At 36.9% G+C, this 22,325-nt stretch overlaps 1 protein-coding gene across 1 annotated transcript in view; it reads left to right on the top strand.

Moving 5' to 3' along the window:
• Positions 1-22,325, top strand: part of galnt9 (polypeptide N-acetylgalactosaminyltransferase 9) — an 82,182-nt gene that overhangs the window by 3,268 nt on the left and 56,589 nt on the right. Inside the window, exon 2 of the mRNA XM_066689668.1 lies at positions 13,825-14,005. Coding sequence (XP_066545765.1) covers positions 13,825-14,005 — 181 coding nt within the window. The remainder of the gene's footprint in view (positions 1-13,824; positions 14,006-22,325) is intronic.

The following is a 22,325-nucleotide window of genomic DNA, read 5'->3' as shown; positions in this document are numbered from 1 at the left end:
ATTTTTTGCATACTCTAGACAAATGTCGCTTTATGGAAAGTTACAACATAATAATACTATTGGAAGACTTAATGTAGGCACATTGCCCATAGCTTAACATGCTTCTGTTAAATCTCTTCTCCTCATTTTTTGTTTCACACTTTATTATAGCATAAATCTCTAAATCTGAAACAAAAGTGATGCTTAATCATTTCAAGTGTCTCTTCTGCTGCTACTCATGTATGTAAGAGTTGCATAGGGAAATTCAAGGGACCTGGACATTTAATAGATACACCTTTGTGTGTATATATATATATATATATATATATATATATATATATATATATATATATATAACATACTATTAGAGATTAATGGATACAGAATATATGTAAATATGTGTGTATTGAGGAAGGAACAGAATGAGACATTTATATGATAAAGCTTGTATGTTCTATGGTTAAAGATTGAATAGACCAGAAGGCATCACAATAACCCTTCAATCAATTCCAAAAGAAAAGCTGGCTTTAAGTAAAATCCTGGGATTTACATGAATTATTTGGAGATTGCGTGTTATTAGGGTTTTTGAGTTGTGCAGAATGCGAAAACCATAGCCTTATTTACAAAAATACAACACACCCAAAACACTGAAACCTCACACAGCGTGGCAGATCAATATGAGCTTGTACATTTCAGTTCAAATCCCCAAACTTGATCCCAAAATAGCTAACAATCTTCCTGAGATGCTGTAGCAAATTCCCCTGATTAAAATACTGTGTGTTTCACATCAAGGCCTAATGTATGTGTGCAATGTATCACCTTTTTTATTTTTCCCTAATGGTTTTGCCAGCATGAAAGTAGCACAATGTTTTGAGCCCTTTGAATTTTTAAAATGTATTTATCACGTCATTATCAGATTTTAGACCATGCAGAGGACTACAGCATACTCTTAATCTCAGATAAATGACCTGCACAGAAAATAAATTTATTATTTTTCTCCAGGAAGGGAAGAGCAAAGTCTGAAGTAATATAATGCCAGGTTAAATTGGTAGCTTTCTATTATTAAATAAATTGTTATTTTTAATGCAGTAGTATTTTAGTTTTTTCACCAACCTTTAGGAGGACAAATGTAAGCTTGTTTTTACATGATTTTTGACTTTACATTTTACATACAAAGCTTTTATATACATGGTACTTCTCATAGCAGTCATATAGCAATAATTAAGCTACATCATTCTCAGCAATACATACAATTCTCAAAACTATATATTAAGTTATGTCACACCCATTGCCTACAGATTAGTATTAGTAGTATTAGTAAGACCCATAATGAGAGAGGTTTGAAAAAGTGTAATGTTATTTTTAAAGCCTCATTTAATGTTTTGGTACAAGTGTGCTTGGCAGAGTTAATGATGGCAGGGTAGTTAATGTACTTTGACAAGATGGGGGGTGCAGGTTGTGTGCATTTTTTTTAAGGAACATTTATCACAGTGTCAATGACATGGCATCTGGAATGGTGTAAACTGGATTCAGTATTTGTTACCCAAAGTGTTTTACATATATCTTACAGTTTGTAGCTTAGTATTTCTTCTCTGTGTGTTTAAACAGCAATGTTTTAAAATCACAAATCAAAGTAAATAGTTTTGTGTTTGTTTGCTTGTGAGTGTATGTGTGTGTGTGTGGTTTTTACTTCAAATATTGGTATAGGGCAGTGGATTGGATAAAGTCCAAAAAAATGAGCTTATAATTTCCTTTCTTTTTCTTTTTCTTTTTCTTTTTTTTTTCGCTGCAGAACTAACATAATTTGTGTATGAAGGAGTTGACTCTGTCAGTATGAATTATTCCCTTGTTTGGAGCAAGGCCAAAGCTGCACTATTTGGCCAAAAGTATCATTCGTCTTACAAATAAGACACCTTTTATTGGCCAGCTAAGCCACCTTATACTTGTCCTCAAGGGAAATTTTATGACAATGCTTTTCTGTTCATTTCCATTTATTGATTAGTTCATTCATTCATTCATTCATTCATTCATTCATTCATTCATTCATTCATTCATTCATCCATTTAAGATAGCAGATGTTTCATTAGCACATTGTGCTTGTCTTGTGAATTGCATTCTCTCACTGTCGAGGTGGTGTTTGAATGCATCTGAACAACTTGTGTGCAACCGTAGCTGCTATGATGTCAGGCAGTTATTTGATATAATTGCCCTTTTCTGTGCTTTTCTCATCCTCAATGTTGAAATGCTGAGGAATCAATGTAAGGTGTAATTAGACTTAAAGTGAAGCAGCTTTGAGAACAAAAGTGCCTTCATTATGCGGCTAATCAGTTCAGATTGTCATGTACTTTATGCCGGTTTTAATTGAGGAGCATTGTAGACAGTGGTGGGGGGGATTGACAAATGACAGTAAAAATGTGAATCATGCAAGTATCCCTAATTGTTTACGTGATTAAAAATACACCCAAAAAATAATCATTATTTGGATTGACTGGTGTTGCATTCTATAATCATATATTTGACTAAAATACGGAGTGTGATTTGTTCTGCTACATCCTTGAGAAATGTGTCTACGGCATGCATTGTTTTTTCTCAGCTTTCTGTTCCTTGATAATATTACATGTTCTCTATTATACAGTGTTTAGATGTTGTCCCTATTAAAGCAAGGGATATTATTTGATATTAGCCTATGTCATTCATTAAACACGTTCCATTTAAGGGGACAACATAATGCTCTTTAAAATTAAGCAGCATCGAGCTATTTCTCAGCTGCTTCCTGTACATGAGACTCTAATCTGATAATGTAGCAATGTGTGTGGAGAGTGAGATAAGGAGTTCACCGCCCTTTCGCTGTGTAATTAATGGAAGAGATTTTCCGAGTTACCTTCCACAGTTCACTCTCTACTTTATATATACTCTATAAACCCTCAGTAGTAATGACTGTATCCTTCTTTGGCTGCAAGAATAACAGTGAAAGATGAGCAAATACAGGATTATCTTCTAGTGTGACAATAGAGGCAATATTACATTCTGTATCTGGGTTGAATGGGCTTTTGTGTGAAATGTATCACCAAGACATAAGCTTAACACAGAATTTAAATATATATTTAAATATTTATGTTTATACAGTATATATAATGACGTCTGTGCTGAATGTTGAACACGTCTGAATTAGGTACATGCACTATGGGGATTTAAAATGATTATTGTGAACTCGACAAACACAAGACATGTGGAGCGCTCAAATGTTTGTTTGTCTTTATAATTTAAATAAGGAAATGTTGTGAGTGGAGCCACGTGTTTATATATATATATATATATATATATATATATACACTGATTAGCCATAACATTATGACCACCTGCCTAATATTGTGTAGGTCCCCCTTTTGCCACCAAAACAGCCCTGACCCGTCGAGGCATGGACTCCACTAGACCTCTGAAGGTGTGCTGTGGTATCTGACACCAAGATGTTCGCAGCAGATCCTTTAAGTCCTGTAAGTTGCGAGGTGGAGCCTCCGTGGATCAGACTTGTTTGTTCAGCACATCCCACAGATGCTCGATTGGATTGAGATCTGGGGAATTTGAAGGCCAAGTCAACACCTTGAACTCGTGATTCATCAGACCAGGCCACCTTCTTCCATTGCTCCATGGTCCAATTCTGATGCATAAACTTTTTCAGCAATTTGAGCTTTAGTAGCTCGTCTGTTGGATTAGACCACAAAGGCCAGCCTTCACTCCCCACGTGCATCAATGAGCCTTGGCCGCCCATGACCCTGTCGCCGGTTCACTGCTTTTCCTTCCTTGGACCACTTTTGATAGGTCCTGACCACTGCAGACCGGGAACACCCCACAAGAGCTGCAGTTTTGGAGATGCTCTGACCCAGTCGTCTAGCCATAAAAATTTGGCCCTTGTCAGAGTCGCTCAGATCCTTACGCTTGCCCATTTTTATAGGTGCCATGATAACGAGATTATCAGTGTTATTTGCTTCACCTGTCAGTGGTCATAATGTCATGGCTGATCTGTGTATATGTATGTATATATATATATATATATAGACATATATACAGTGAGGGAAAAAAGAATTTGATCCTCTGCTGATTTTGTACATTTGCCCACTGACAAAGAAATGATCAGTCTATAATTTTAATGGTAGGTGTATTTTAACAGTGAGAGACAGAATAACGACAAAAAAATCCAGAAAAACGCATTTCGAAAAAGTTATAAATTGATTTGCATGTTAATGAGGGAAATAAGTATTTGATCCCCTATCAATCAGCAAGATTTCTGGCTCCCAGGTGTCTTTTATACAGGTAATCTCAGCTCGTTACCTGTATAAAAGACACCTGTCCACAGAAGCAATCAATCAATCAGATTCCAAACTCTCCACCATGGCCAAGACCAAAGAGCTGTCCAAGGATGTCAGGAACAAGATTGTAGACCTACAAAAGGCTGGAATGGGCTACAAGACCATCGCCAAGCAGCTTGGTGAGAAGGTGACAACAGTTGGTGCGATTATTCGCAAATGGAAGAAACACAAAATAACTGTCAGTCTCCCTCGGTCTGGGGCTCCATGCAAGATCTCACCTCCTGGAGTTTCAATGATCATGAGAAAGGTGAGGAATCAGCCCAGAACTACACGGGAGGATCTTGTTAATGATCTCAAGGCAGCTGGGACCATAGTCACCAAGAAAACAATTGGTAACACACTATGCCGTGAAGGACTGAAATCCTGCAGCGCCCGCAAGGTCCCCCTGCTCAAGAAAGCACATGTACAGGCCTGTCTGAAGTTTGCCAATGAACATCTGAATGATTCAGAGGAGAACTGGGTGAAAGTGTTGTGATCAGATGAGACCAAAATCAAGCTCTTTGGCATCAACTCAACTTGCCGTGTTTGGAGGAGGAGGAATGACCCCAAGAACACCATCCCCACTGTCAAACATGGAGGTGGAAACATTATGCTTTGGGGGTGTTTTTCTGCTAATGGGACAGGACAACTGCACCGCATCAAAGGGACGATGGACGGGGCCATGTACTGTCAAATCTTGGGTGAGAACTTCCTTCCCTCAGCCAGGGCATTGAAAATGGGTCGTGGATGGGTATTCCAGCATGACAATGACCCAAAACACACAGCCAAGGCAACAAAGGAGTGGCTCAAGAAGAAGCACATTAAGGTCCTGGAGTGGCCTAGCCAGTCTCCAGACCTTAATCCCATAGAAAATCTGTGGAGGGAGCTGAAGGTTCGAGTTGCCAAACATCAGCCTCAAAACCTTAATGACTTGGAGAGGATCTGCAAAGAGGAGTGGGACAAAATCCCTCCTGAGATGTGTGCAAACCTGGTGGCCAACTACAAGAAACGTCTGACCTCTGTGATTGCCAACAAGGGTTTTGCCACCAAGTACTAAGTCGAAGGGTCAAATACTTATTTCCCTCATTAACATGCAAATCAATTTATAACTTTTTTGAAATGTGTTTTTCTGGATTTTTTTGTTGTTATTCTGTCTCTCACTGTTAAAATACACCTACCATTAAAATTATAGACTGATCATTTCCTTGTCAGTGGGCAAACGTACAAAATCAGCAGGGGATCAAATACTTTTTTCCCTCACTGTATATATATATATATATAAACATAAAGTTCTGAGAGCATACATAGCAACTTTGTAGTATGTATTTAATTACTATATATAAAAGAGACAGACGCTAATGTCTAACAGTGCTATCATTGGAAATGTCTTTTGGCCATTTTATTTCATTTTAGGAAATGCGTTCTGGCTGTTATGTGGATGAGGACAAAATAAAGTCTGTATTAAGGTCTATGATCATTCTTATACTCTTATTTATTTGTCTTTGGACTTAATTTACTTGAGGAAAAAAAAGGCTTTAAACCATTTTCTCTTTTACCACAACATTAGTTGGACTTTTTCAGTTATAAGGTTGTCACTGGGTTTAAAATTGTGAAATGGTGGGAAAGAAAAATGTCAGAATCTTTCTTCATGGTCTAAAGGTAAATACTGTATCTAATGTTTATACAATTAGGTGATAGTTAGCAGACCGTTTCATATGGGAAGCAATCTTTTAATTTTGATTTTGTATATGCATGAAATGAATCTAGGTCAATTGCTTATTGACCGGGATGGCCTCTTTGAATAAATAAATGATTCATGCTATGAATATGGCTTAACCCTTCCACCAAGATAACAGATGTTGTCAGTATATTGCCCTCTAAAAGTTTTATTCTCGGCTTCTCTGTGCTCGTCAATGACAAAACATACTTTCAGTGAAGCGGCTGTTGTTTATGAGAGACCGTTCAATTAAAAAATAACAGAAAAAAGAAATCATATACCAAAGTGGATGTATCATATAGCAGAAAAACAATATCATGTACCAACATGTATATATCATATGGCACAAAAATATATATCATATACCAAAGTGCATATTTCATATAGCAGAAAAAAAACCTATACCAAAGTGTATATATCATATACCTTCATAGGGTCACAGGCATTAGCTGCCGAATGAGGGAGACATTGATCTGGACATTCATGCACAGGCATTAATCAAGATACCATTCATGAAGCCTAAATTAAAGTTTACAGGTGTACACTCTGAGGCTAGTGTATACATTGTTTACTATGTTTTTTTGTATGCTGTACTTTATTATTAATAGGCTATGCTTTTATCATGTTGGTGTTTTCAGAAGAAGGGTCATTATTACCCAAAGTTGGCGGACTCAGAATCTCACTCTCAGTGAATTAAAGATGTATGATAGGACATCTAGTGCATATAGTGTGTGTGTGTGTGTGTGTATATATATATATATATAAAATGTAATACAAAAAAATCTGTGCATAAGAAATAATGAAAAAACAAAAAATAACATTAACATACTGTATATGCACAAATGGTGTGGCAGACACTTAATTGACAGTTTGATCAAAATAACTATGTAAGGGCAGTACTTTACAGTCATGAAAAAAGATTGGTTTCACTATTTGAATTAGCTTGCCTTGATTTTGATTATTATTAGCCGATATGTTTTGTCAATGTGATGCGGCCTCCGTTTGTTATAAACTTGAACAGTATTGGTCATAAATTGACAATTCACTACCAAATTACATTAAAAATCAAACAGAGCTATTAATAAATCATAAATAACAAATACAGTACCAATAATTTTAAACCTGTTACAATTGTAATATAATATATGTATATTAATGTATATGTACACTCAGCGATAATGATCATCGCATGCTCGTAAATGTCCACGTCTCCCTCATTCGTCTCTAACCAGCTGGCACACTGCGCCTGTCCAAACCAACATCACCACCACGGGAGTTTGGTATATATTTTTTGTGCCACGTGACATATTTTTTCTGCTATATGAAATATCCATTTTGGTATATGATTTGTTTTCTACTATATGATATATACACTTTGGTATATGATATATCCATTTTGGTATATCATTTTTTTTAAAATCTTATTTTTGAATTGAACTGCCCCTCATAGTTGTTGGGGTTCTGAATTTTAGCACAGGTAAAAAGAGATCTTTATGTCTGGCCTTGACGTTGTATGCTTGGCTGGCCAGATCTCGTCTACATGCTCAACAGAATCCATTAATTTTGTCTCTTTCTCTTCTATATAATTTCCCTAACTGTTCCCCTGTCATTTTAGATTGATGGTCTTTATTTGTATTCATAAATCCTCTACATTGTAATCCCGCAGAGATAGCCCATCAATAAAGTCTAATAAATCATCATTTAATTTTCTGTTAAAACTATTTAAGAAACATTGCATTTTTAAAAACAGTAATGTAGTAAAATACTTGACGTGTCAAATGGATTAAATTAAGGTCATATTTGGCTTAAACGATGGAATCTTATAGCAAGTTATGTACATAAAGCAAAGCGTTCGAATAGGCACTGCAGACAGGAATCAAACAAGATGGAGTTGAGCTTGCTATTTGCATAGGCCCACATGCAATTGGTGATTTCCAGATATTAATTGTTTACCCGGTGACCGGTAGCCTGGCTATCGGTGTCTGGGGCAGTAAATCTGTCCTTTATTAAGCAATTTTACTGTCATCAATGCTTTATGCATTTGCCACATTTGAGCTTTTAACAAACTCTTCAGGGACTTATAATTCACATTTTTCTTGAATAACACATCCCTCTAACCACAGCCCTTCTATAAATATGTATAAACTTGGAGCGTCACTTTTAACATGCATATATTTATTTAAGCATTAAATCATTCACCAGGAGCTAGATCTTTGTGGCTTGGAGCTACATCTTAAAACATCGATATCAGATGCAGTTGGGTTGCTCTTCAAGGAGTCGCTTTATTAAGATTATGATTATTAATATTATTATTATTGTTGTTGTTTTTGTTATTATTATTGATATAGCTGGCTGACTGCAGCATATTGGCTTCAGACTCGGTTTCAATACTAAGTCATATTTTTAGTATTCGCCTCACGCTGAATAGCTCAGGACTACTTCAAATTTCCAGGATTCGCATTCATTCTAGACACCTTATTGATCAGTGCACAAATAACTGTAGAAAGCCACACATTTCTGTAAGTGTCACTGTCTCAGCTATGGTTTAAGTTATTCTTTCTGTCTTTCCCCTTCATTTTCACTATCTACTGAGCTATAACTAAAGGTTAGAGATTGCCTAGTGTAGCAGTGGCGGCCATGTAAACTATATATATATAACTTTGACCCTCCCTAAAATGGGGGAAATTCCAAAACAAATACAATTCTATTTGAAATATCCTATAAGTTAATCATCATTGTCATGTATTTACATATTTTCCAGGTACTATTATTCTTAGGTACTGTATTCACCATAAAGCAGGAAGCTATTATGACCTTCAGTGAATTCTGGGAGCCTGCATGTCTGTTTTGGTTGATATCTAAAGCCACCTACTGATTCAGGAAGTTTGCAGAACTCAATCATGCACAGTAAGAGGGTCACTCCTCTCTCTACTGTATATAGAGTTCATCCTTCCAGGATGTCAGGAACAATGTATTTACTATCTCTTTTTCACTGTCAGCTGTATAGCTTATGGCTCACTGCTGACAAGGCGATAGCTCCAGGGAGATATAATTTGCTCAGAGTGTCTTTTTAATTTAAAAACGTTCTACTAGGAGATAACACAATCCTATATATATATATATATATATATATATATATATGTTTGCAAATACATATGAGATTCCTGGGGCAGAACAATAAGAGTTCTTTGTGTTTGTTTTGAGAAGAACAGGATTCAAAACCATCTGGTTCCTGTATTATTTGCTTGGAAGTGAGAAAACCTTTATCTTTGAAGGAGAAGACTACCCAAAGGGGATGGGATGTTGTCATTACCATTGGAACTCACGACTGCATTGTTGCTGCCTGTAGGCTGCTGTGTGTTGTTAACAGGGAGCACAACAACAAAGCAAAACTGCCTCTAAAGACTCACGCACAACTTCGCAGCCTTTGGGTTGTATTCTCTTTCTCAGATTTCCGTGGTTATCATTATCTTTTGAATCGAGATTACTACCCAAAGGGTACAGGATACCCTAGCCATCACGGGGGAGGCCAGCCCCGAGGCCACAGAAACGAGGTCTCAACTTAGCAAACGGGAGGCAGGGAACCAGCAGGGACCCGCACATCAATACTCAGAAAAACAGGAGCTGCAGCCATAGGGTCCAGCTCTATTGAATAGGAAAACATTAAAATAAGTGGGGGAAGCAGGAACCAACAGAGAGCCGCACACCACAGCAATGGGTCAACCTGGAGTTAAAATTAAACTTACAAGGGAGGCAGGGCAGCAGTGGTCAAGAACCTCAAGGTTTGCAAATAGAAGCAGTAAAGACATGAAGGGTGTTGCTGATAGGGCATTCCATTGGAAGTGTGAAACGTACCCAACTTTGTTATTTAAGAAGTTGGGGATGTTGAACAACCACAGTTAACAGAAGTTAATCATCGACAGAAAGAAAAGGTACATCAAGAATTTGCCATGCACTGATAATCAGAAAATAAAAAGCTGCAATCAGGCAAGATTGTATGAGGGACTGATAGGAGGCATGTTGCTAATCAGCAGTTCTCAAATCAAGTCACATTATTTCTCTCCTCAACCCTAATTTCAATTTAGGAAAGCGATTTCATGTGTGTGTGTGTGTGTGTGCGTGGAGGGGGGAAGGGGTGGTCAAATTCAGAAACACAAGTAATGATGTAACTGTGTTGATTTTGTGGATCATCTTGGTATTTGTCAAACTACGAACACAGCAAGATATTTGTATCTATTTATAGTTTTGAAACAAAGCCAGAGTTATCGAAGCATTAATAATTTAATAATGTTTAATGTAATAGCCTGGAAAATGTGAATAAAACAAACATTTATTAATACTTTACCTGAGTTAAGAGCCTGATCAGCATGGCATTATGCAAATGTTTAGCCATTTTGTGTTCAGGAATTACCTTGTAAACACTTTTATTTTTCATTTGACTGAAGTGTTATAAAGTTTCATCCTTATTTTATAGTGCTATTGAGCTGCAGTGGTCTGGTTACTCATGCGGAGTTCATGTGATAAATGTAGTCTTTGAGCCATCTTTATATATATACATAACAGGAAACAAAATACTGTTGGTATTAAATGGAAAAAAAATACATATCTTATTTTTATGTAGTGTACATCCAAATACACAGTATGAGAACATCAAATACTTATATTTGTAAGCATTTTACAAAGTAGCATGACCTTTAAAAATAAAACATGAAGCCCTGGGGTGTCACCAGCATAACCATTCTAGTCTCCTGACCCGAATTAAAAAAAAAAAAAAACACATGAAAAATACTATTTTACTTTCAGAACAACTTATTAGTTGTATTAAAATGAAGTGCCTCCATTGTTTAACAGTGGGCATTAATGTGTTATCTGAGCAAACTATTTTTGTTCATGTAATGATCCATGTACTTTCAATGACGCTGACATCGAGTGGCATCGAGAAGCACTGACATTCAGAGTTGTGCGCTCACTTGTACCATTGCGTTTAATGAAGTGTGGATGAGTTTTTAAGATGGTGTGTTGGGAAACTTGACTTCCCCTGATTTCATAACATGGTGTGCATAGAACGCAAATCATTACGTTGTTTTCAGATTCATAAAAGTAGTTGATAAACCAGTGATGAGCTAAGCTTTATAGCCAACTGGCTCACTCATTTTCCTATGCTATTTCCTATGCTATAGGCTGAGCTATTTCAATGTGGGATGTTCATTTTGAGATGCTGTCTAGATTAAATTAAAAGCGATTCTACACGTATAAAGAAAAACGGTTCTTCATTATTAACGTGGTAAAGACAAATGATTTCTCTACATTTCAATTTTAAATAACAGAAATACATCATTTTAGTGCTGTGTCTACTTAGGCTGAAAGCATTTAATACTGTAGTGGGGAAGTACAAAGAAAATTCCCCTTTTCTCTTTCTTTTCAGTCCAGTAGTGGCACTTTACTGACAAAGGATTGAAAAAAATGTAAAATAAATGAATGCCAAGCTGAAAACCCTGGAGTTCAAAAGCCACCCTACATGTTTACACTGATTCGTGAAGAGCTGCTAATTGCTTAATTCGTGATGTGTGAGGAGGGTTTCTGAGGACTCTTCAAAATCCTGAGCGGCCAAAAGCCACTGTGAACTGGCTTGTTCTTCCCCCCCAGAAAATTAGGGCATAATATTGAATAATATTGTGCCAGTATGAAGTAGGGTAACTTTAGTTTCCATTTTACATATTTTCCTGCAAGGGGATTTACAACAAGTGTCCTTGCTTTTTTGCAAAGCTTGGGAACCCCTGTATCTTTTTGTCCACATCTGTTTGCGTGCTTTGTATATACAGAAGCAGAAAGGAATCTGCCTGACAGAGATATAAGGAAATTATATAATTGTTCCTGAAGCAACTGTAAAGAAGTATGTATTTACTGAATGCAACTAAATGCATTGTTTCCAGTATTTGAATACAAGGCCTTTGGTCTCTAGCACCCGAAAGGGATGAATGTTTTCTCAATATACTGTCTTTTACTGCTGTTTATAAAGCATTTCACACAATGACTGTTGACTAATGAAACATACCCAGCTAGATAGATTTGTAGTTTGCAGATGACCACACAGGCCACATAACTCTGTTTTTTGGCTTATTTTCTTGCTTTGAAGGATAAACCAGACAGATCAACCCAAGCCCCTAAAATCCAAAGCATTTTGCTTTATGAATATTGCTGTAAATAGAGACAAAAGGCCATTTCTGATAATAAACATAAATCAGCTCGGTAATGCCAAGATTAATATTCTGCTCCAATCTGCAGTTGACAGGAGACTGCCAGTGGTGAATTTGAATCACCGTTTTAAGTACTGTAATGGAATTTTCTGACCTGGCGAGAGAGGAAGGAGCAGCATATCAAGGGCATGAGACAGAACACATGGAGGAAAACACACAATTGCAAAGAAGCATGATGATGATGATGCTTAGGAGGAAGATTGTGATTGTGCCTTATCTAAGCCTTGAGGAGGGAGGTGACAGATTGTAGTCTTGAAGCTCATATGCTGACTGCAGTACTCTAGCTGTTAAACTATTCCAAATGGGGCCATCGTGGCATGGCTAGCTTATGTTTTGATTTCTACTATTGATTCAACTTTATTGTTTATCTTCTGCCTGTCTGGCGGAGGTTCAGCAGTTAACCTCTTCAAGATACTGCCTAAACCGCAAAAGGAGAATTTAAATTAGGTTGGTGGCAGCAATTTCTGTTTCTCTTCCTCCCCCCTACACTATTTCTGCGATCAACAACCCTCTTATGCTGCGGTAAGTCATGAAGTAAACTCTATGATTTTGTAATTGGAGTTGAAAAGACATTACAATATTGTCTGTGTGGGTTACCTCAATGGTAATGCCTCTGGCGCGGGTGTTTTGATCAATGTAAATGTTCGCTACGCTGCAGTAATGCATTACACTGACCCATGTGTGCGGTTCACTTGGGGCTCCGTCTTGAATGACTGAAGGCTTGTAAACATGTCTTTCTGTGGAGGCTAGAGAACACTGAATACATTTTTTCCAACATTTGTTTTTAATACAATCATGCATTTTTTAAAGCATACATGCTATTGGAAGAGAGGGGAAAACAAAGTATCATCGAGTATCTAATAGAATTAAACATCAATTACTGTGACAGTGTGCTCAGTGGCATACTTATTTCCCTTGGTTTAATTAATTAGAATTCAGTTCATACATCATACATTATAGTGAATTCAGCTCATGCAAAAGGTAAACCATCGTAAGTCTTATTGTGTATAATTTTATGCAGACTTGAGTTGAGCCACTGCCGAGAATAATAATAACCTCAAACTTCTGTCATTTTGGCAGGAAAACTCACGGAGTCTCAGAGTGGGAGTTTCAATATGCTTCAATCAAATTCTAATTAGTGACAGAGAAAAATAAATAAATTAAACATTTCAGCATTTATAATGGAGACAATGCAAGTGACAGATTGAGTATGGACCAAATGGATGTGCCTGTCACCGATTCTTACCTCACCTTGTGCTTTTATTTCCTTTCATTTCATTCCGGAATAATGACATTTCTTTAGGATTTGGTCACTGTTGAGTTACAAAGGTAAACAGATAAACAACAGAAGGACTGATTTTGCAGACTTACAGAAAATTGCTCTTTAGGTACGAGTGGTCCCTTGTTCCTGGTGGGAGGATGTGTTACTTGTGTTGACAGTAGCCATGTTGCTAAGAAATCCAAGCAGACTTGCGTTTCCCTGGTGTGATAATTATAACATTTCCCTTTGTTGTGTTTCTTGAAGGTCTTGCCAAGCCAATGGGCCTAGTGGAGGGACCAGGGGGACTCGGGCAAGGAGGTGCCGCTGCTACCCTAAGGGACGATAGCCATGAATCTGAGAGCAAGTATGAAGAATACGGCTACAACGCCCAGCTCAGCGATAGGATATCACTGGATAGGGCCATTCCAGACTACAGACCAAAAAAGTAGGTCAATCCGTCTGCTGTCAAAAGTAATGTGAAACTCCCGTGATTATTCTAGATAAGTGACCAAAGGAAAATGGCAATAAGGTGGTTCTACACGGGCACCAAAGACATAAATCAACATAGATCGTGATCCCCAGATGCCCAAATGGGCCCAAAGGGGGTTTTACGTAAGTCATGTAAGAATACAAATACAGCAGAAATGTTCCTGGTCCGATTTGATATTTAGAATATTTTACAACAGTTCAGTCGCACAGCAATTCAAAAGGAATAATAAGACTGCAGTGTCTGCGTTTGGAACAGCTTGTGAAAAAAAAAAGAAAAAATGTGACAGCTGGAGATGAGAGGTTCTTTTTCCCCTTTTTGCTTTATCTACAAATGCTTTGTTCTGCTTCTAAAGATTTTCTTATCTGGAAATTTATTGAAAAAGTTAAAGGACGAAAACTAATTTGTAAATAAGTAATGCAGAATGAGACAGGAATGGGAATTAAACTTCTTGATTGGTGGAGGAGCAGTTTGGTTAACCTAGAGCTGAATAAAAGCATTGTAGATAAATAGTATTCCACTCTAGTAAGAGGTTTGATTTAGTTTCATTACTATCTCAGGCCTGCTATAGTGTGTGACACTTATTCCAAAGCAGTTCAATAGCTTCTGTTAGTACAGCATTGCGAATGCAGCCGGGATAAGAGCCTGCATGATAACCAAAACAGGATATGACTGCAAAACTAAAGCAAAAGATACATAAATATATGTGTGATTACTAAAATAAAATACATTAAAATAAAATTAGATTATTTTTTGAAATGTCTTCAATATTCTCTGTGTATGTGTTTATTATATTTTGAATTGATGGTAATACTGTAGTTTTAGGTTTACTTTTAGAAGCGTTACGTGTTTGTATATATACATGCAAAATACAGTAAGTATAGGGAGGACACATGCAGTTGACTCATACATTTGGAAACAATGTTGTCATGGTTTCTGTTCAGATATAATTCCAAACTGCATGAAATATAGCTGTGCAGGTATGTAAATAAAGTCTCTACTCATTAAGGTAATTAGAAAGAAAGCAAAGGTTACATGTTTTTTTCCTATATTAGACATTAATCTTTCACTCTCATTTTGACCCTGTGTTGTCTTCTGTCTATTTTATTTAATTCAGATTTATGTATTTAGCACAGAGCAATGGCATAAACAGCACAGCGTAAACCCCAGCACTAAACAGATTTTCATTAATTTCAGGCACTAGAACAAGGGAGAACGTTACCAACTCTGTGTGCCACAGCCTAATTAGGACTTAATTGCAAAGGAGTTATTGAGCAGAGGTCTTTGATGACTGGGGTGTTTAATAGATGGTCTACACATTTTGCCCATCTGATATGATATTGATTTCTCTTTTGTACAGATGCTGGGGGCCTTTCTAACTAACTATTAATTTTAATTACAGCCACAATCAACTGAAGGTATGGCCTGGTTTGGGAATAAGCTAAATTCTGAAGGCTGTAGAAGAGAAAAATAAGAATAATAAAACAAATCTGTAATTCCATTTTACATGCTGCCTTTCATTGCATTGCCCCTCCTCCCTGATTAGATGCAGTATGTTGTTGTTGTTGGATAGTTGGTGACAGGATGTGGAAATCTCTTAGCCAAGAGCCCTATTTATTTGTATTTTTCAAAAGTGATGTCAGATGTCACTTATGTTGTGAGAATGTAGGGTTCAATGAAGAAAATATTGAACTCAGATTCTTGCAAATACATATTTCAGCATTTATTTATTTATCTTGTACACCTATCCAGGAAGCCAAATGAGGTCTATTTGAACCATTTGGGGACCCTTTGCATTTTAACCAAAGTATAATAAGGCAATGTAGAGAACCCATGAATAGAGTTAAGAGGTAATGATTGTTACGTTTTAGACAGACTTCTTCTGGTTGAGCAGAACTGGTATTGATGACCTATGATATACCAAACTCTTTGTACTGCGAATAAAACTACAAGGAAAAATGAACCAAAAGCAAGATGAGAATAAGTCCTAATCTTGGATTCTTTGTCTGTCAATGCTTATTTCAGGTTGAAATTATGATTACTTGTTGGTTTGCTTTGTTCCATTGCAGTGCAAAATGCAGCAATTGCCCACTTAGTTGCAGTGTACAACCATTCACCTGCTAAAAGGTTGAGTGATGTCCAAACTCCACATCAGTAACTACAGCAAGGATGTACACTATTCTTTTGTAATGACACCTGTACTTGTATGCTTCTAATCACTTCTAATCTAATTGTGAACATCTATATTGTTACGACCCCAAGTGGCTGATGTAAGGGAATGAGAGGGACATAGAACCCAAGCCCATAGGACATAGAACACACAAATGGAGTAGTAGGACAGCCAAAAACCAACACTAAGAGTAAACTATATATACAAAAAGGGTTTATTTACAAAGGGGAGTGGAATATCTGCAACTATGTACAATAGTCAAACCAGACGTGACAACAATAATAATAATAAAAATAAATAACAAACACACACAGAGGAAAACTACCTGGATGGTGTCGGCTAATACTGAAACAAAACAAAATTAGTCTACAAAGGAATCCACTACCTAACTTTTCTGGACAGACCCTATCTACACTAACTACACTATATAACCCTGACAACTAATACAAAGGGGTGATCACCGCCCCTACCTAAATACCTAATGTACTAGACAACATATATCCCTATGTGTAAACGTGTAAACCCATGGGTATCTCACCTATCTACACGTTTACCCCTGAACAACAGTCAATAACAATGTGACGAAAACAAAACAGAGAAGAAAAACAATAGGTAATTTCACAAGGAAACACAATCAGTTAATTTCACACAAACAAACAAGCTAGCAACACGAAATGGCGTTGCTGTATGTCGGCTCTCTCGAAATGGAGAAATGACGGGCATTTGAACAGTAGTCAGAGACTTCAGATTGGACAGGAGCACAGGACAGCGGAGGCTGAGTGACAGGAATGTGAACCCATCATAGCCAGACACCTGTGTACAATAGGGATAGGGAGGACAACAGAGCACAACGCCAGTACACGTACGCACGTACGTAAGTCACGTGACAATATGTAAAATCTAAGCAATCAATAGTCAACCAAATGATTATTTCACCATCCATGACCATATTAACAGTAAAGATCAGCATCAGAGCTTTTCTCCAAATAAGTAACTCATAAGGTGGAATAAACTGGAATCTGCCTGTACTAGAAGAATGTCTTGCTCATGAAACACAATATTACAATGCAAGAATTATATTACTATTATATTATATTATATCACCAGAGACTGAAAATATTGCATTTTAAAGGTTATTGATCAAAATGCTTCTGTAATAAGTAGCATGCACATGGAGCGTAAAAAGAACTCAGTCAACCATTATGAATGAATACTTAAAGCAAATGAAACTTTTTTAGGAGGCTATAAAAAATCATTGGCTTTTAAATTTTGTTTAAGCAAATCCCTAAATCTTCTTCTTTTTATTTTTTTATTTTTTTAGTGGCATGCAATAAATAGGACATTCTTGGTAAAGAGAGTATCTGTGAAAGAAAATAAATCAGTTAGGGAAAGTAATTCTGGTGATATTGCTTTTTGAAGTACTTGGCTGCCAGGCAGATTTTCAGATTGAGATATTTGATATGAATTTCCAGAAACCATCTTTTGAAGGAATCGTCTTGTGTCTGACCAATGATTCACCAATGAATGTGTTATTTAAACACTAAAATAAACAGAAAATTCTACCACAAACACGGCAAGCTGTAATTTTGAGACTCTTTATTTTCTGCACAGAATTTCTGATAGCATTTTAGTTGCATAAATATCCATGTTATCACATGATTGTGGGTAATTACCCACAGATAATCCGATTCTATGGTAACCACTGGGTTATTAAAGAAAAATGGCTCGGAGAGCAATGGAGATTCATTTTATTTTAAATTAACACTAGTTGAAACTGTTCCCATGCCTATACTATAAAAAATGAATTAACATAGATAAGATTGGGTGTGTTATTACATGTTTATTAGCACTCTATTCTAAAGTTGAGTTTATCCTCCAAGCATCTAACATTTTTGTCAGATGTGTAACAACAATTTCCCCCAAAACTCTTTCTAGATTGAATGGATATTGAAAAAACCCCTCTTCCGTATCATAGTTTAGTTTTAGTCTTACATTTTGTACTTCACTAGAGCTTTTCTTAAAGCTTCAGTCTCCACGGGGAAGAAAACCAGTCTTGATGCCTTTTCAAATTTTCTCCTTCTGAATGTCAGCTAAGGTTAATAAAAAGAAGGCTTAATGCAGTTTCTATTCTTTGAGAAGTGAAACTCACAGAGGACATGCATTTTGTGTCATAAGAGCTGTTTTGTTGCAGAGCTGAGGTGATGAACACAATGGCAGGTATTCAAGCAAGATCAATATACAGCAAAACAAAAGGAAAGTAGTAGTTCCTGCTTTGGGGCAACTGAAATGTCTATGTGAGTGTTCCTTGCCTTTCTGCTCAGCATATCTTATATTTAAATCAGATGCATTGAACTAAAACTGTGTGTATTTTTCCCCCATGAGCTAAACAAAGACGAAAATCATAAATGTATAAAACCCTTATATCTACATAAAGCCACCAATCCAGATAGTTTTAAGTTTAATAACATTTCAGTATATTATGTCACAATTCTACACAAAATAAACCCATTTTCACATTACCTGTTTAGGTAATTTCCTGAATCATTGATGTAGCTGCGCACTAATGCCACCATGCTTTTACCATATGTTCTTTTCACGAGTGAAAATCCTAGGCCACAAAACCAGCCATAATAGATGATCATGTCTTTATCACTCATGGGCATAATACAATGTGCACTGAATCTCTGCAGGCTAGCATCCATGCGTCTCATTCAAAAACCAAGCCCTAAGCATGAAGATTGTATATTAAACCCTGATTACACAATTTCAGCAAGCTTCAGATTCTACAGTTGTGAAGAAGCAACTAGATACTGGGTCCCATCTGGTGCTCTCTAATGCTTTCAGGACGACTTGTTGTCATGCCAAGATTCATGATAGTGACTCAGTGAATATTTTGTTATTTTCAATGACTGTGTCTAAGTTAGTTTGTAAAATATATTTAGAGGTCATATGCCTGAGTCAGGGAAGTAAGTCAGTGAGGAAACAAGATGAGCACAGCAGTTTTTTCGAGAGCAATAACAACGCAAAAATGCTTTCCAAACTCTGTTTCAACTGAAATCAGATTACTTTATTAAAGCCATTTACAAATATGTCATGTGCACTGGCTTTGTGCTGCAGTATCTCTAAGGTGTATATGAATGCAAAATGTTAGAATGGCTTGACAAATGTTCCAGGAATGTGGGTAAGTGAAGTAATTTTGTTTCAGAGCAGTGTATTTCTATAAAAAGACAATCTTATCTCATGAGCTTATGATAATATCATATTAGATTATTATTTTCTGGTGGGGTTAGTGCAATGCACCAACACATTTCCTTAATATATACAGCCTATATGAAAAGTGTTAATGGAAAATTCTCATTTTGGGTCACTCCCACTGAATATATGCTGTTTCTTTGTTAGAGATGGTTATTTGAATGTAATTTTCTGATATGCTTACAAGATGTTTTACTTGCACAGAACAATTTTGAAGGAGAAAATTAGATATTCGTAAGGCAAAATAAATTGTCAATCAACACCATCAGCTCTGCAAAAGCCATGTCTGTTGGCTCTAGTATGTTATAAATGATTTGTATGTGCAATCCCAATAAATAAACAAAGAGTGTGAAATAGGAATATGGGAGAATATGTTGCATTAACATGTCTTATCTCTGTAACACAACAAATCCATTTCCATAATAATAATACAAAAAATATTGAATTTGAATTAATGTGGGGTTTAACCTTTATAAAATGAGACTGGTGTTAAACTTTGTTTTATTTTATTTTGGTTTCACCTCTTATTTCTGAAGTGTTTATTAATTTGCGGAAGGTCATTCCTTTTTTAGAATTCTGCTTAAAGGCCTGGCTGTCCTCCAAAGATGCTGATTCCAGATTAAACACATTGTAGAAATGGTTCGTTATAAAGGCATGTGATACAACTATAGTATCATTAAAAGATTCAACAAAAATGTTTTGACTGATTTACAGTGAGGGAAAAAAGTATTTGATCCCCTGCTGATTTTGTACGTTTGCCGACTGACAAAGAAATGATCAGTCTATAATTTTAATGGTAGGTGTATTTTAACAGTGAGAGACAGAATAACAAAAAAAATCCAGAAAAACGCATTTCAAAAAAGTTATAAATTGATTTGCATGTTAATGAGGGAAATAAGTATTTGATCCCCTATCAATCACCAAGATTTCTGGCTCCCAGATGTCTTTTATACAGGTAACGAGCTGAGATTAGGAGCACTCTCTTAAAGGGAGAGCTTCTAATCTCAGCTCGTTACCTGTATAAAAGACACCCGTCCACAGAAGCAATCAGATCAGATTCCAAACTCTCCACCATGGCCAAGACCAAAGAGCTGTCCAAGGATGCCAGGGACAAGATTGTAGACCTACACAAGGCTGGAATGGGCTACAAGACCATCGCCAAGCAGCTTGGTGAGAAGGTGACAACAGTTGGTGCGATTATTCGCAAATGGAAGAAACACAAAATAACTGTCAGTCTCCCTCGGTCTGGGGCTCCATGCAAGATCTCACCTCGTGGAGTTTCAATGATCATGAGAACGGTGAGGAATCATAGTCACCAAGAAAACAATTGGTAAAATACTATGCCGTGAAGGACTGAAATCCTGTACAGGCCCGTCTGAAGTTTGCCAATGAACATCTGGATGATTCAGAGGAGAACTGGGTGAAAGTGTTGTGGTTAGATGAGACCAAAATTGAGCTCTTTGGCATCAACTCAACTCGCCATGTTTGGATGAGGAGGAATGACCCCAAGAACACCATCCCCACCATCAAACATGGAGGTGGAAACATTATGCTTTGGGGGTGTTTTTCTGCTAATGGGACAGGAAAACTACACTGCATCAAAGGGACGATGGACGGGGCCAGGTACCGTCAAATCTTGGGTGAGAACTTCCTTCCCTCAGCCAGGGCATTGAAAATGGGTCGTGGATGGGTATTCCAGCATGACAATGACCCAAAACACACAGCCAAGGCAACAAAGGAGTGGCTCAAGAAGAAGCACATTAAGGTCCTGGAGTGGCCTAGCCAGTCTCCAGACCTTAATCCCATAGAAAATCTGTGGAGGGAGCTGAAGGTTCGAGTTGCCAAACGTCAGCCTCGAAACCTTAATGACTTGGAGAGGATCAGCAAAGAGGAGTGGGACAAAATCCCTCCTGAGATGTGTGCAAACCTGGTGGCCAACTACAAGAAATGTCTGACCTCTGTGATTGCCAACAAGGGTTTTGCCACCAGGTACTAAGTTGAAGGGGTCAAATACTTATTTCCCTCATTAACATGCAAATCAATTTATAACTTTTTTGAAATGCATTTTTCTGGATTTTTTTGTTGTTATTCTGTCTCTCACTGTTAAAATTCACCTACCATTAAAATTATAGACTGATCATTTCTTTGTCAGTGGGCAAACGTACAAAATCAGCAGGGGATCAAATACTTTTTTCCCTCACTGTATAAAATATGATTTGAGTCATAAGCCTACATAAAAATAGAAAATAAACCTGAAACGTTTTGATATAGTGGTCCAAAATATTTGTTCAAACCAAACTACACTGTGAAATAAAACCACAAAATGCATTTAATCTGACATTTCTAATATTGTTGTTTACAGCAGAAACAAACAAAGGACAGCCTACTGTGTGGGGAGTTTCTTGTTCTAGTGATATTTCACTAGTTTACAGCTTTAAGCTACCAATTTATGTGTGTGTGTGTCCAGTGGTGTTGTAGGGATGCATTTATTGTATTGTTTTTGTTACTTTATTTCCATTAAAGCATTTATATTGTTTTGTTTTTCCCACAGAGAAATGTAAATGCATGAATTTTGATTAAAGTTTTCCTATTCGTATTTCTAGATAAAAACAACTATATAATCAGCTCAGTAAGGTGTGATAGCAGGGCAGTACACTCAGGATGTTCAGCAGAAATCTTTATCTCTATGTGAATTTGAGATTACCGAATCTTTTGTTCACTCCTCGTCTCCAACCCTAGCAAAGAGGCATGTGTAGGTAATTTCTGAGAGGAACAATTTACACTTGACAAGAACTATTCTGGATTCTTTAGAATACCCTCATACAAAGGATGGGCCAATGAAAGCACTTAATGGGA

This window comes from Amia ocellicauda, chromosome 17 (assembly GCF_036373705.1).
Source record: "Amia ocellicauda isolate fAmiCal2 chromosome 17, fAmiCal2.hap1, whole genome shotgun sequence".
Lineage (NCBI taxonomy): Eukaryota > Metazoa > Chordata > Actinopteri > Amiiformes > Amiidae > Amia > Amia ocellicauda.
This window is presented reverse-complemented; position numbering and strand designations above follow the sequence as displayed.